At 41.5% G+C, this 14,675-nt stretch overlaps 2 protein-coding genes across 4 annotated transcripts; both read left to right on the top strand.

Annotated features, from left to right (window-relative positions):
- The first annotated feature begins 4,642 nt into the window (after window positions 1-4,642).
- GDF9 (growth differentiation factor 9) lies at window positions 4,643-8,766 on the top strand. 2 transcript variants are annotated; one of them, XM_045026443.1, is made up of 2 exons: window positions 4,643-5,140; window positions 7,363-8,766. In XM_045026443.1, the coding sequence occupies exons 1-2, from the start codon at window positions 4,696-4,698 to the stop codon at window positions 8,310-8,312; spliced, it is 1,395 nt and encodes a 464-aa protein (XP_044882378.1). In that variant the 5' UTR covers window positions 4,643-4,695; the 3' UTR covers window positions 8,313-8,766. The 2 variants fall into 2 exon arrangements, with proteins under 2 accessions (XP_044882378.1, XP_044882377.1); XM_045026442.1 differs by having other exon boundaries at window positions 4,644-5,140; window positions 7,360-8,755.
- Window positions 8,767-12,215: 3,449 nt separating this feature from the next.
- LOC123376171 (cytochrome b-c1 complex subunit 8) lies at window positions 12,216-14,447 on the top strand. 2 transcript variants are annotated; one of them, XM_045027981.1, is made up of 3 exons: window positions 12,216-12,354; window positions 13,363-13,531; window positions 14,221-14,447. In XM_045027981.1, the coding sequence occupies exons 2-3, from the start codon at window positions 13,378-13,380 to the stop codon at window positions 14,313-14,315; spliced, it is 249 nt and encodes an 82-aa protein (XP_044883916.1). In that variant the 5' UTR covers window positions 12,216-12,354; window positions 13,363-13,377; the 3' UTR covers window positions 14,316-14,447. The 2 variants fall into 2 exon arrangements, with proteins under 2 accessions (XP_044883916.1, XP_044883915.1); XM_045027980.1 differs by having other exon boundaries at window positions 12,239-12,396.
- Window positions 14,448-14,675: the final 228 nt, after the last annotated feature.

Below are 14,675 nucleotides of genomic sequence, written 5' to 3'. Positions count from 1 at the left end.
CCCTCCATGTTTCAATTTTCTTCTCTTAGTAATTTAGTGCTCATGAATGTCATGTCTCCAGTCACTAATCATGCCCTTTTCAGTTAACTATAATGATGACTTTAGTTAGATAAGAACAATAGCAAAATGAACCATTAGCACAGGGAGAGATGTCCTTGCTTTCAAGCTACATCTAGCCTCACGTATCATTTATTATTATTATTATTGGTTCAGTCTCCAAATTCAGCTGCTTCCAGGTGACCAGTCTCTTTGAATCCTGCCTCCAGAATGTTGTAGGTATTTAGGTTGCAGTAACCACAGTCACAACAGATCTTAAAAGCTCCATACACCACAATAAAAAACACTAATTAGCAGAGACTGAAGCCCTCTACATGTGCACAGAATGGCTATAACATATTAGAGCACTGCTGCTGACCAATAGCTCACATTGTGTGCTGCACTTCTTACAGAACCTACAGCTCTGTGGGAGAAAGACCCCTGGCCATTTTGAGACCATCTTTGCATCCTCTTTCCTGGGCTCTTCCAGGGACAAGTTGGGACGAAGTGGGGTTTTATTCACCTTGTTATGTTGCATGTGAGTCTTACTGTCCTATACTGTGTGTACCTCAGTTTCCCTGTATATTGCACCAACGCTTAGGTGATGGGAATTGGGTGTGTGACTTTTGCTGAGGCCCTCGGGCAGGTGAGGCTCCCCAGCTCTACATGTAGGCAATAGCCGATGCCCTTCATAACCTGAGACCCAAGAGAGTGATGTGACATGTGACTCTTTCCCTGGGAAGCGAGACAAAGGCCAGGAGGAGGAGCAACGGGCAGGTCAGAGGTGGGGTCGCTGGAAGACTGCATTTTTTGGGACTGAGATGAGGGAGTCCAGGGCATCTGGCCTAGGGTCCCCCAAGATGGACTTGGCTGAAAGTCACTGATTTGTGTGCTAGCAAGTTCTGTTCTATGCTGTGTTCCTGTTGACTAATAAACCTTATGTTTTACGCTGGCTGAGAATCACTGCTGACTGCAGAGTTGGGGTGCAGGGCCCTTTGGCTTCCCAGGAGCCCCTCTCAGGCAGACTCACTGCAGGAAGTGCACAGTGTGGAAGGGGATGCTGAATGCTCCAGGGTCAGATCCAGGAAGGTTGAGGGTCTGTAAACTTCTTGCCCTGGTGACAGTATGCTCAGAAAGAGGAGGCATGCTACCCCAGAGTCCTGACTGGCTCCATATGTAGTTCCAGAGCATCACTCAATGACTCCGTGACACAAATGCAACCCACTGGATAAAGTAGACAATCCAAGGGCTGCCCTAAATTATGTATGCCTCCTCAGGAAGCCATTAGCATGGCAACACTGCTGAGAATGCCCGTGATATTGTGGGCCAGATTTTCAAAAAAGCTCAGCTCCCACTTGAGGGGGCTGAGGAGAGATGATGGCCAGACTGTCAAAAGAGTTCAGCCTAGTAGATGTATGCTTTTTAAAAATCAGGGGAGGGAGTTGCTGTACTCTAAGCACTTTTGAAAATCTAGTCCCAATTGTGGGTACTGAATACTTGAAAATGTAATCCCCAGATCTTTTGAAAATCTAACTCCATGTGATCTAGACCTGTTATGAACATGGTTAGACAACACAATGGTTAAAATGCCAGCCGTTAGTTTGTATTCACTGTTGCTGCCATCAATGGAGCTGCACCTTGGGTAGTGCATTGGTGGAAATTAGAAAAAGGTGACAGTGCAATCGCACCATATGGTCCATGTCTTCTCCGTTAGGATTGCTAACAAAGAGGCCAGATAATATCCATGGCTTTTGGGGACTGGGACACTTGACCACTGGAAAGGGCAACTTATTTCACACAGGCCACCAAACAATGGCAATTTTCAAGGCACCTCTGACTAGGACTAGATTCACACCTGTAATTTAGGTATATAAGCCTCTATAGCTCATTACTACTTCCTTGAGCCATCCAGTCCACCTGATACATATTTAAAACTGTAGCTATCTTTTTAATCCTCTCTCATCTCACTGTGCAGTATATGCGTAAGACTATCTGAGATTTTACTAGGATCCACTATATACAATTATAGTAAAAGATTTATTATTACCTCAGCATCTAGAAGTTAAGAATTGTTGGGAGTGGTTTGATGCTAGCATGTTGGTTGATGGATACTATTTAAAAAATGTACGGAAATATAAACCAACCCACGCAACAAAACTTTATTTTAACTGACCTTAGAAGTTGCAGTGCTCTCCTCTTATCATAAGCTAATCAGATGTGAGCAGGCAAAAGAAACAAGATTACATTATTTGGGTATATAGATGGTTAGCTGAATATAATCCTAATCAGTTTTATAATTAACCTTCCAATCTGAGTGAAAGTACGCCAGCCTAACATTTTGTAAGTTAATTAAGCTTTCTCTGAGCTAGCACTCCTTTCTTGGAACAGTGAGATAGGAAAGTTAAACGATGGGGTGACATTTTACCACACTACTGATAACATGGCTCTAATTAAAAACAACTGACAAGAAAGGAGATTCTCTCAGGTATTATCCTAATAAAATAAAAAAAATCCCAATTAGACATGTTCAGCAACAGGCAGCTCTCTACATTCCAGAGGTAATCAATAGTGCGCTAGCAGAGGTCTTTAGGAGTACATTCCATAGATAGCTGGTAGTGATCGAAAAGCACCCTGCTTATTTGGATGCCTAGATTTCAGATTGGAAGTAGAAGGGCTTTACTTAGGGATTGGAAGGTAATCTGAGGGCACTATAAGCACAATTACTTTTCTATTCCATTTCTCTAAGACTGGTATTAGTGTCTGCAGAGAAGTGAAAGGCAAGAAGCATGTTAACAGCAAATGATAGCTATAAATCAGTTACTTTACACTTTAATTAATACTTCTATTGCACGATCAGGTAGTTAAGGGCAAAAAAACCTGTTTTTTTTGTCAGAGAAAGGATTTTTTTAATTTTGTTTTTATTGTAATTTAAATGAAAAAAATTCTGTTTGGAGTTAAACATTTGCCTTCAGTATTTCCAACTTAGCCATCACAGTGCTGAGCCAGGGCAGGAGAGTCCAAAAGGGAAACTGACTGGGAATAAAACTAAAATAGGTGACTTACAAAAAATAAATAGTATCCATGGGGAAAAAGAAGTAAGATTTTGAACATTCATTTATTTTTAATTATCTCAGGTATTACTGGTGAGTTTTCTGTTTTGTTTTAAATATATTGGGCCAAGATCAGGCATGGGTTAAGGGGGTCATTGACTTCAGTGGAGTTGTCCCCACCTAACCCATGTCTGCATTTGGCTCATTCATTATAAACTGACAGAAAAGTACAAGTCTTTTACAGTATATAGCCGAGTACATCTTAGTTGTTTACAACCACACATTAAATACATTTTATATTTTATTCCTGTTGATTTATATTAGTTGCCACAAACACGAGAACTACATTTTAAATAGCTTATTATACCATTCTATTACAAAATGAAATGTAGCTGGAAATATTTTTCCAGATTCTGCTCAGCTCAGTGAAAATGTCATGTAAGGAGAGCTGAGCAGATTTTATGTGAAACTTGCCTGAAGGTCCTGATCCAGAAGGTGTGCACAGATCTTTGGCTGAATGCCTATTTTTCCCAGCTTGAGAATCACTCTGGGGCTAGTCAGGAGACAGTGTCTTGACACCTATCATAAGGCAGTAGTGCACAAGCTCAGGTGCCCAGAGAGAGGCTGTACATGCCAACAGGAAATAACCTTGGCACTGAGAGAGTTTGGGTGCCAATTGGGTTAGGCAGAAGCTGAGTGGGGTTTGTGGACCACAGTGGTGCCTAGAAACAGGAATAAGGTGCAATGTGCATCCCACCCTAAATGCCAAAGATCACACAAGAACTTAACAGGGTGAGTAGGGATAGGAATTCAGCCATTTCTATCTCAGAGATCCATGCTTAGAACACAGTGTGGCCACTTTTAGTCCCTCTCGTTACTAGTATACTATCACTACTTAGCTCACCAGAGAGATCTACCTATAGAAGGCATTCATACCATGCCCAGAGTGTACCAGAGCAGCTAAACATTACATTTCAAATTAAAGAATTATTCATGAAGGACTCTTGTTTCCTGTTTCACCCAGTTACTCTGAACCTTTCCCTCTATTTACTTCTTCTCTTATTCCTCGTTATCTCAGCTGTGGTACTGTAAGAAACCCAATTTCAGTCTTTCTACAGGAACCTTTTTCTTACCAGCTCATTAAAAGATTATCACGGAGGTTTTTTTAACAGTTACCTTGGGGTGGGCATCATTGTTGTGGTAAAAACATGTTTGAATGTCACAGCTATGTTAGAATCACAAGTTGCATTGGGGCGGTAACTACAACCAGCCAGAATAACTATTATCCAGCCATCATTTCTTGTGGTCCCTTCTGGAAGCTAGAGAGGATAAACATGCTAATTAATTAGCACCTTTCTATAATCAATAATGGCTTCCATGTGAAAGTGGGTAAGTTGTGAGAGTGAGGCATTTGTTTGCCTACATGTGCAAAGATTCTAGCCTGAACTCAAATGGCCACTTGGATTCACTCCCCAGCTGTAGGTCTCTCCCTCTGGTGTAATCAGAGATGCTTCCTTCCCACTCACACCTGAAATATATTTAAGAGGCCAGGGTTGGTTTTTTTTCTCTTCTATGGTATAACCTGTCATGGGGATAGGGTTTTTCTGCTATGACCTCCAGCATCATGGTAATTCCCTGGAGAATCTTCATCTGTTTCTATTACTCTATCAGGTTACTTTCTTCTGTTGCTCTGTGTTCCCCCAGCTCTAGGGATGAGGTAGTGTCTCAGAGGACCCCTGAGCTGTTGCTTGTTCCTGAGGATGAGCCCCCTGAGCTACCTCCAGTGTTGCTACTGCCACCAGGTGTGAGAAATGGCTATGCCCTCCTGCCACCCCTTCTCAAGGTACTGTCTGACCAGAGACCTCACAGTTGGGAAGGTGAGTCCCCAAGACTCCAACCAGATTCCAGAGCCCTTAGGTATATGAAGCGGCTATATAAGATGTCTGCCACAAAAGAAGGGATCCCAAAAGCCAACAAAAGTCACCTCTACAACACTGTCTGGCTCCTCACTCCATGTGCTGAGTGCAAGCACCACCCCAAGGACCAAATAAAAGGTAGGTGAGGAAAGGCCTATGTTTGGGGGGAGGGGTAATTAAGCTTTTTCCCCCTTTCCTTCAATGGGGTAGACTAAAGACATTTCTATTCTCTACAGAGGTATAACTGTTAAATCTACTGAATGACTCTTCCCTTGTGTTGAATGGGTTTCTCCATAATCTGCCTCTCCTTAAAGGGAGTTTCGGCTAGGCTTCTCCATAATTTAGGCCTTTGACCCTACATAATACCCACCTAAAGCTATATTGAGTAAAGCAGAAAAAAAGAAATAATTAAAATCTGTTGGATGTCTTTTGTCCTCTTACTGACTTTTTTAAATTCTGCATTTTACACAGTCAGCAAAATCTGCCTCAGTAATGAGATTTTATTAATGATGTGTTGGGATCCCATTACAAGAGGACTTTTCCAAATTAGTCCACTGTTTCTGCTGTAGTTTCTACCAGAGAAGAACCACTCCCTTTCCCTCACTTTATGAATATCCATATTTGGAAAGCATGACTTCTGATGAGTTAATTTCAGAGCTGACAAACTGATGCAGCTGGGAAGTTTCAAGGAGACAATGATGGGGTGGGATGGGTTGAAAGATGTGGTCAGATCGCAAGACTAGCAACCAGCAATTCTTGACTTCTAATCCTACATATATGGCTGTGGATGTGTTACTGCAACTCTGACTCAGGGTTTCTCCATCCATTTAAAAAAAAAAAGTGTGGCTACAGATGTGAATCTTCACATTATATTTTAAGGCAGAGTGGTCTGTAAGATGAGATTTAATAAAAATGATATGATTTATTAATTATGACCTGTCACAAACTTCAGCCAAACTATTGTTTTAGGTACATTGCTATAAAATCCCCTGTGTAGCATGGTAATGTAATGCTTAAAAGCAAAAACTAATTATGGGTGTGTCTCCTTTTAAGATGTCTTCTATGTTATCATAGTGAGTTCAAGTTTAGCCACCTGAATAACTCTCAATCTCAATGTGCAGCTATGTTCATAAAAGCAAACTATTTTAGGTTTTAGTGGAATGGAGAATAGTATGAAATATTATGAGCAGCTACATTAAATCAGTAAAACCCTCACTTAGGGAGGCCAGTACTGTATAATATTCTATCTTAATAAATAAGGTTGCAGAATTGGAGGAGGTTCAGAGAAGGCTAACAATGATTAGTAGCATGGAAAAACGCTCCAAATGAAACTACTGGAATTCTTTACCTTAGAAAGCAGATAAATAAAAGGGGAACATGATAAAAGTATTAAAAATAACAAATGGTATAGAAAAGATAGATCAGGAGCATCTGTCCTCCCTGTTTCATAATACAAGAACAAGGTCACAGTCAATGAAATTGAAAGATGGCAAATACTTTTATATGCAATGCATAACCAGACTGCAACGCTCATTATCACAGGATGTCAGGGAGGCCAAAAATTTAGCAAAATTCAGAGAGGGACTGGAAATCTATATGAACAGGAATATCCAGCGTTGTTTGTAGTTAATGTAGAAAAATTTGGAAGGGTTATAAAACCCCAAAGCCAAGGTGTTAACTACAACAGGTTAGGATGACTTTCATGGAGGTAGATCTACTTATTTCAGGGTTTCTTGCACAGACTTTCAGAGAGTTGCCAGTACTAGACCCTTCAGAAGAATGTTACCCCTATAAACCAGGGGTCTAACCCAGTAGGCAATTCCTGTCTCCCTGTGACGGACACTAAGGGAGGATATTGTCAACATCTTGTTTGTATAGCTTCCTCCTCACCCACTAGTTTATAATACTACTTAAGCCTGCAAGATATCTTTTTCTCTGCCATTGCTATCCTATTCAGTTTTGTAATTCTTCCTTCCTTAACCTAATAGAAACAGATTTTTGCCAGCCCCCTTTTTTTATGAAGTATCACTAGTTTTGGCACAACTGTGTGAACAATGTGTGGAGCCAGCAGGTCAATCCATCATTTGTTAGCTCCTCCAAAATGTTAATTTGTTTGGTTGTGGTGTGTGTGGTGTGGGGTTTTTCGTTTTGTTTTGACAAATTGATGCATTTCCTTTAGAGTAATAAGTTTTGGAATCCTTGTGGACATTCCCTGCCAGACTATCACATTTAAGTTCAATTGAATTTTGAGGTCTAAATTATTTCCCCCCTTTTAACTTTATTTCTGTTTGATTATGCACATAGTCAAGTACTATTGAAAATTGTTTAATCTCTACAGAGACTGTTTTCTTTTTCAGAAGACCTTCGCTCAGTGGATCTGCTTTTCAATCTGGATCGTGTTACTGCGCTGGAGCATTTACTCAAGTCTGTCTTGCTCTATTCCTTTGACAGATCAGTTTTTAGTTCATCTGCCATTACATGCACGTGCCACATAGCTGTTAAGGAAAATGATACTTCTGGTCAAGTGTGTCCCAATGTACCTCAGCCAGTTACTTTTAATCTGCACTTTGAACTCAGAAGACACAAATGGGTTGAGATTGATGTGACCTCTTTTCTTCAGCCTCTAATTGCCTCTAACAAGAGGAGTATCCATATGGCTGTGAATTTCACTTGTATGAAAGATGATCAACACCACAACTCTAACCTGGGAAATTCCTTTAATACAGCATTGGTGCCTCCTTCTCTTCTATTGTACCTAAATGACACCAGTGAGCAAGCTTATCGTAGGTGGCACTCCCTTAGGCATAGAAGGAAAAATCCAATGTGGACCAGATGGAGAAATAATCCACTTCCAGATTCCATGGAAGAAATGGGAACAGAAAATATGCAGAATAAAAGGGCATCTCGCAACCGAAGAGATGAAGACGTGAAAGAGAACCCATCTGCTCCAACTTATAATTTGAGTGAATACTTCAAACAATTCCTGTTTCCCCAAAATGAATGTGAGCTTCACAACTTCCGACTAAGTTTTAGCCAACTAAAGTGGGACAAATGGATAATAGCACCACACAGATACAACCCTCAATATTGCAAAGGTGACTGCCCAAGGCTGGTTGGGCATCGTTATGGGTCTCCTGTTCATACAATGGTACAGAACATCATATATGAGAAATTGGACTCCTCTGTTCCAAGGCCTTCTTGCATTCCTGCTGAATATAGTCCCTTGAGTGTCTTGACAATAGAGCCTGATGGTTCTATAGTCTACAAAGAATATGAAGATATGATAGCTACTAAATGTACTTGTCGGTAACATTTAAACACCACTTTACTGCTACTTATTTCAGAATATTTTTCCAATACTCTAAGCCATCTGTAGTCTTGACCAACTGAATGTCATAAGTGTAAGTAACTTCTATTAAATAGATATGCTTACAATTTAGCATGGAATCAGTGGCAGGTATCTGCATAATGGCATCACTTATTTTTGTAGCCCCTTGTAACTAATTGGAAATATGAAATTAGAAATTTAAGGAAACTGTACTTAATTTCCTTTTATATGGAGAAATCATCCATAACTGAAATCCTGTACACTTTTATCAAAGATATAATTCTATTGTAAGCTTTAATGCTATGGATAAAAATAAGGGGAATAAACGCCTGTCATGTCATGTCATTTGTGTGGTTCTTGTTCTGTCTTGCTTGCATCCAAAAGACACTTTATATTTTTGGCAAGTGTCTGAGCACAGAAGGAAGCTTTAGTATTTCTGACTCTCAATCACCCAATTTTAAGTATGCTTTTAATTATTCAAACCAGTTCTCTCTCCTTAACCTTGAATTTTGTCATAGTAATCTCTGATAAATGGACAACCTGTTTTTGTCAAACTGTTAAGGCTTTCTTAAAGTTTGGTAAGTGAATATACTATTTATCTGGAGACCGTCCTAATTTTGTACCAGGAAGTCTAACTACATTTCTGGGCAGTAACTAGTAAAAATATTCTCATTCAAACATTTAAGAGAATTGTTTCTACAGTTAGCAGGAAAAATTACACGCCTTACTAATGTCTTATTTAAAACTGGCATTTAGTAACTTTTTTTTTAATGCTGCTTTTCTATTATGGCCAGCTGTGAACAAGAAAACTGTTCAGACTGTAAACTAAACTTTAGAAGTGAAACCATACTTGGTATGATGAATTTAAATGTTCTTTTCAAGCAGGATGCTGTATATTTAAAAAAAATAAACAGTTTAGTCACACTTTCTGCTGAAGTTAAATGTTACTTAAATACAGTAGAGTTATGAACTGACCAGTCAATTACACACCTCATGTGGAACCAGAAGTATGCAATCAGGCAGTAGCAGAGACAAAGCAAGTACAGTGTTAAACTACTAAAATAAGGGAAAGTTTAAAAAAGAAAAAATTGACAAGGTGAGAAATTTTTCTGCTTGTTTCATTTTAAATTAAGATGGCTAAAAGCACCATTTTTCTTCTGCCTAGTAAAGTTTCAAAGTTGAATTAAGTCAATGTTTGGTAATAAACTTTAAAAACCATAATGTGGTGTTCAGAGTTAAACATTGCAGTTACAAACCACCATTCCTAAGGCGTTCATAACTCTGAGGTTCTACTGTATGTATTGGTATTTCTAAACCTGAATACTCTCCTCCCCAAAAAAAGCCAGCTTAATTGCTTTAAAATTAAAGTTCAGTATATCAAATAACTTAATGTTCCCTACTCCTATGGATCTCCAGAGCTAAATCTCTGGTCCTGATACTATTCTAAACATCTATTCCCATGAACTTCTGCTGTCAACATACACTCTGTAATGGAAACCTGCCCCAAGAGCTCTAGACAGGCAGCTACTGCACACAAGATTAGTTTGAAGTCATTTTAAGGTTTAGAACACATTTTTTTTTTAATTGCTCCTGTATCCCCCTTTCACCTGGTGTGGTTCTACAATGCCTTTCTAGCTCAAAGCTTGCTCCTTAATGATTGTCATTTTAAACAGCTACTCTTAACTATAAAGAGACCCTCTTTTTACCATAAAAATACTTTAAAATCTGTTTTAGAATCCTGCCAGCTAGATCTTAGTTCTGTGACAGAGTGAGCTAGAGCAGTAAATTTTGTGCTGGGAGCTGTGCAGTTCCAAATCTAAAGCATGAGGTGAATGTGATTTTTATGGACATGGGAGAGAAAATGGTAACTACCTAGAGAATATACCAAGGCAAGCCATATTCCATGTGTGTACTTACTATAATCATGAGTGTCTTTCTGGAAAACTAACCAACTGTTGTACGTTATTGAGAACTTAAGAAATATGGACTGTTCAGCTGTCTTTAACCTAAGGCTTTTACAGCACTTCACAACACATCCTCTCAAGGAAGTATTACTGAGATTATTAACTCTTTTCTAGGCAGGAATGTCTTTTTATGTGTTTTGACAGTGCCTATGACAATGCTGTCCTGGTCTGTGAGTGAGGCTCCCAGGTGCAACTGTAATACTAATCCACATTCTGTAGATGGGGAAACAGGCACAAACAGATGAAGTGATTTAATCAAGTTCAGAGAGGAATTTGACTCTATGTAGTGAATTAAAGATCCTTACTTTACCTCTTCACTACACCTAATGTAAAAGTCTTCCAAAATCCTAGTGATAAACTACAGTGTTTACATAAAGCTTGACACACCTGATGAGGCCATGGCTATCCTACGTGCCATAGTGGACAATCTGATGTTTTATGGGATGACTTAAACAAACCTTCATAATACAACTAGCAAAGACCCTGCTGCTGTAAACTCTTATGTGTGTGAAGTTACTGGGCTGAGTTGGGAAAATAAAAGATGATAGGAGCAAGTCCTAACTGTGCAATGGTATAGCTGCTAGGATGAAGAATTCCAGCCTGATCCTTGCAACTGTTCAGGTTACAGCTTGAGGCAGGAAAGCTGAGCAACCTCAGATTTTACTAACTGAAATGAAAACTTTGTTTTATTTTTATATATATATATATATATATATATATATAAAAAATACTCAGCCCTAACCTAAATTTTAACTATTAGAAAATGTGTATGCCAAAATACCAATGGATTCTATTTACTGACCTCTCAGGACCACAGTCGATCAACAAAGTACTTTGCACACAATTTCAGACTGGTATGAAATTTGACTGTAAACTCTAATCTCTGGCCAGTATGACCTTTTAGTAGCAGTACAATATGCTGTCATGTAAAACAAACAAGCTTGATTCTTATACTTGGCTATTTTCACTGCCCTGCTCATCAGACTGGTTCTTCCATCCTCGGTGCCTGGGCCAGCAACAATCTTTCTGGATGAATCATGTGGTGTTGATAGACTTCTTAGTGAAGATGATGCAGGGCCTTTGCAGTAGGAGGGAAGCACTTGGAAGATGCTGAAGATGAAAGAAACCTTACCCTCCAATTAAGGAAGAAATTCAGGAAACAGCTCATTGGCCTGCTAAACCCAGGGCTGTGAGTTCAATCCTTGAGGGGGCTATTTGGGGATTTAGTTGGGGATTGGCCCTGCTTTGAGCAGGGGGTTGGACTAGATGATCTCCTGACGTCCCTAATAATCTATGAAACTCCCATAAAACAAGCAAAAGCGGGCTGAATGAACAAGACCTGTGTCAAATGCAAGATAAGGGCCTGGGGCTACCAGGTTAATTAACCCATTGGCTGTAGTAGCAGCAGGTGCTACTCCTGTACACCCCCCAAATGCATGGATCAGTGTGACCTATCTGGAGCAGGAGAGGGGCCTAGTACCTTGACCTCAGAGTGGTGCTAAAGTCCCCAGCATGGTCACCCCATACACATCCCTGACTGCTCTCTACAAATAGCAAAAATAATTAATCCACTGAGAGATGGGGGGAGGGGCAGAGTAGCCTCAGGAGAGGTTATTCCTTGGGGATGGGGATAGTACCATAGAGACTGTGTGAGGGAGTGGTTCCCAGTGGGGGGGCCAGAGGGACCCTCGAGACCCTGTGGGGTATTGGGTGGGGCAGAGACCATGAGACCCCATGGGGGCAGTGGGACCCTGGAGACCCGAGAGGTAGTGGGGGGTAGAGACTATGGAGACCGCGTGGGGGCAGAGGGACCCTGAAGACCCGGGGGGAACAGGGAGGCCCTGGAGACCCCGCGGGGGTTGCGGGGGGAACGGAGGAACCGCAGCGGGAACTCGCGTGAGGGTCCCGCCCTCCCAGCCTGCAGGGGGCGCTACCGCCCTCTCCGCCCCTCGCTCGGGAGGCGGGGCCAGGCGGGGCGGCGAACCCGGACGGCGCCCCGGAAGCGGAAGGGGGGCGTTGGCAGGACCGCGGAGACGTGACCTCCGGGCGTCCGAGCCTGGGTGAGAGCGGAGCGGCCGGGCCGAGTCGTTCCTCCGCCGCGGGTGAGCGCCGCGCGGCTCCGGGGGCCTGCAGGCCTCACACCCGGCGGCCGTGGGGCTGAGCGGGCCGTTCGGGCGGGGGCGGCGGGTCTCCCCCCGGAGAGTTACTGCTCACGCCGGGGCGGCTCCTTCCCTCCCTCCCAAATGCGGGCCGGTCCCATCCCCGCCCAGCCAGCCAGACCTCGTAACCCCGGCCGGCCTGGTCCCCGGGGCCGCTGAAGTGGGAGGCGGGGGTGGAAGTTGAAGTAACACCGCGCAGCTCCCTCTCTGCGCGTCGCTCCTCTGAGCGTGGCTCAGCCCCGTCCAGGGGCCTTGACTCAAAGCACCCGGTGGGACTCATTGGTTTGAATCAGCGCTTCCGTGCGCGCCTCAGACCTTTTGTAGAACAGGTGCAGTCTCACGGGGAGCTGTAACCCTCAGAACACGTTGACTTTCAACGTGCGTAGAGCCTTTGCGGCACATTTGGTGCCTCTTTTTGCTACCTAGTGATGGTGTCTGCACGACGGTGTCTCCTGGACTCAGAGGCGGGGTCCAAATGCTCGTGATGACTTCGCCAGTCTCTTGCTTAAGTAACACCACCTCTAAGTCCGCCACAGGATCAAGCCTTTAATACAGTACACGGCCTATGGCGCTGTGTTTATAAAGCGTGATCTCAGAACTTGGAATTTCATTCACTGATTCTTTATATTAAAAAGCATCCTGTAACTCAGAGTTTTAGATAGAGGTTTGTGAGTGCAGCATATTTTTTATTTAAATGTTTTAAGAGATTATAGTAAGTTTAGGCCTTAACATATTTTGTATTAAGTTCAGATTTTGTTTTAAATGGATTTGTTTTTTAGAAGAAAAACTATTTAAATGTTAAAAATCCAATTTTTTTTATCATACAAATCATCGATTTGGATCCATCCTGAGGAATATTGTGTTTTAAATGAGTCTATCTCCATAGTAACTAGTACTTTGCTTTTGCAGTACAGGCAATTAAAAATGGGTCACCATTTTGGAAACTTGGAAAGAGTGAGGCATGTGATCACTTATAGCTTGTCTCCATTCGAGCAGAAGGCATTCCCTAACTACTTCACCAAAGGAATTCCAAATCTATGGAGGCGATTTCGTTCACAGGTCTTCAAAGTAGCTCCTCGTAAGTCCTAATTCCTTTTCTTGAGTGAATTATTTAAATTTCTGAACTGCCTTGTGTACCATATGTACTGCATTCACTAACACCAGAGTTAAATTAAAGATGCTGATTGGTGTCATTTCTGCATCTATATTTAAGATCTTTGATATTTTTAAAAAGCTTATAAAATAATCTTCCCCTGCCCACAAGCCTGGAATTTCATATTAAAACTTTTATAAGAAGATCTTAAACAAATTCAGGGAATAAAACCATCATCAAAACTACAAATGCATGAGACAATTTGTGGCGCAGGTATGCTACATAAAGGGAGATGAAAGAGAAGATGTTCTAGATATGGAGCCAGCAGCTATCATGGGTCGATTTAAGTTCAGAGGAACGGGCTAAGAGCTGTCAGGAGGAATTCTTCATACGCCATAGGGCCATTCTTAGTACACATAGGATTGCCTGCAAATCTAGGCATCCATAATAGGATGATGGCAGAGTGCAAATACTCATCAGGATGATTTTTAGATGCTTAACTCCTACCTGTATTGGAGAGGGCTTTAAAAAAGCCAAGGAATCGCCTACAGTGACATTTCCTCTGTCTATCCCAGGACTGTGATTAATACAGCATAATGCAAGAAATGTTCCTGTATCTATTGTAATGTGACTTGTAGATAGTCACTGCTTTTTTTTTGTTTGTTTTGTTTAAGCTTTTGTGGTGGCCTATGTTGTTTACACCTGGGGGAACGAAGAATTTGAGCGACTGAAAAGGAAGAACCCTGCTGACTTTGAAAATGATGAGTAATACAGCTAATACGGAGATCACAGTGTATTAATGTCAGTGTCCCTTCCTTGTTTCTAATCTTGTTCACATACACACAAAAGGATATTTATAATAGCAGGCTGCAGAAGCTTGTTCAATAAATCTTAGTTCCTATCCTGCAGCGTTGTGTGGAATTCTTGCCTTTGACTGCTTTAGATCAGCCTGTTGGCCTTGTCTCACTCACTTGATACAACTGAGGCTCCCTGACAGATTTTAAATTCTGCAGAACCTAAGTTTTCATTTTAAGAGTGTCTAGCCTTTATCGCCATTAAAGACATTCCAGACACACTGAGTGTAACTGATGCGGTGTTGTCTTCAGGCAGAGAGAGGTGAGCTCTGGTT

The sequence above is a fragment of the Mauremys mutica genome, chromosome 8 (assembly GCF_020497125.1).
Source record: "Mauremys mutica isolate MM-2020 ecotype Southern chromosome 8, ASM2049712v1, whole genome shotgun sequence".
In the NCBI taxonomy this organism is placed as follows: Eukaryota; Metazoa; Chordata; order Testudines; family Geoemydidae; genus Mauremys; species Mauremys mutica.
This window is presented reverse-complemented; position numbering and strand designations above follow the sequence as displayed.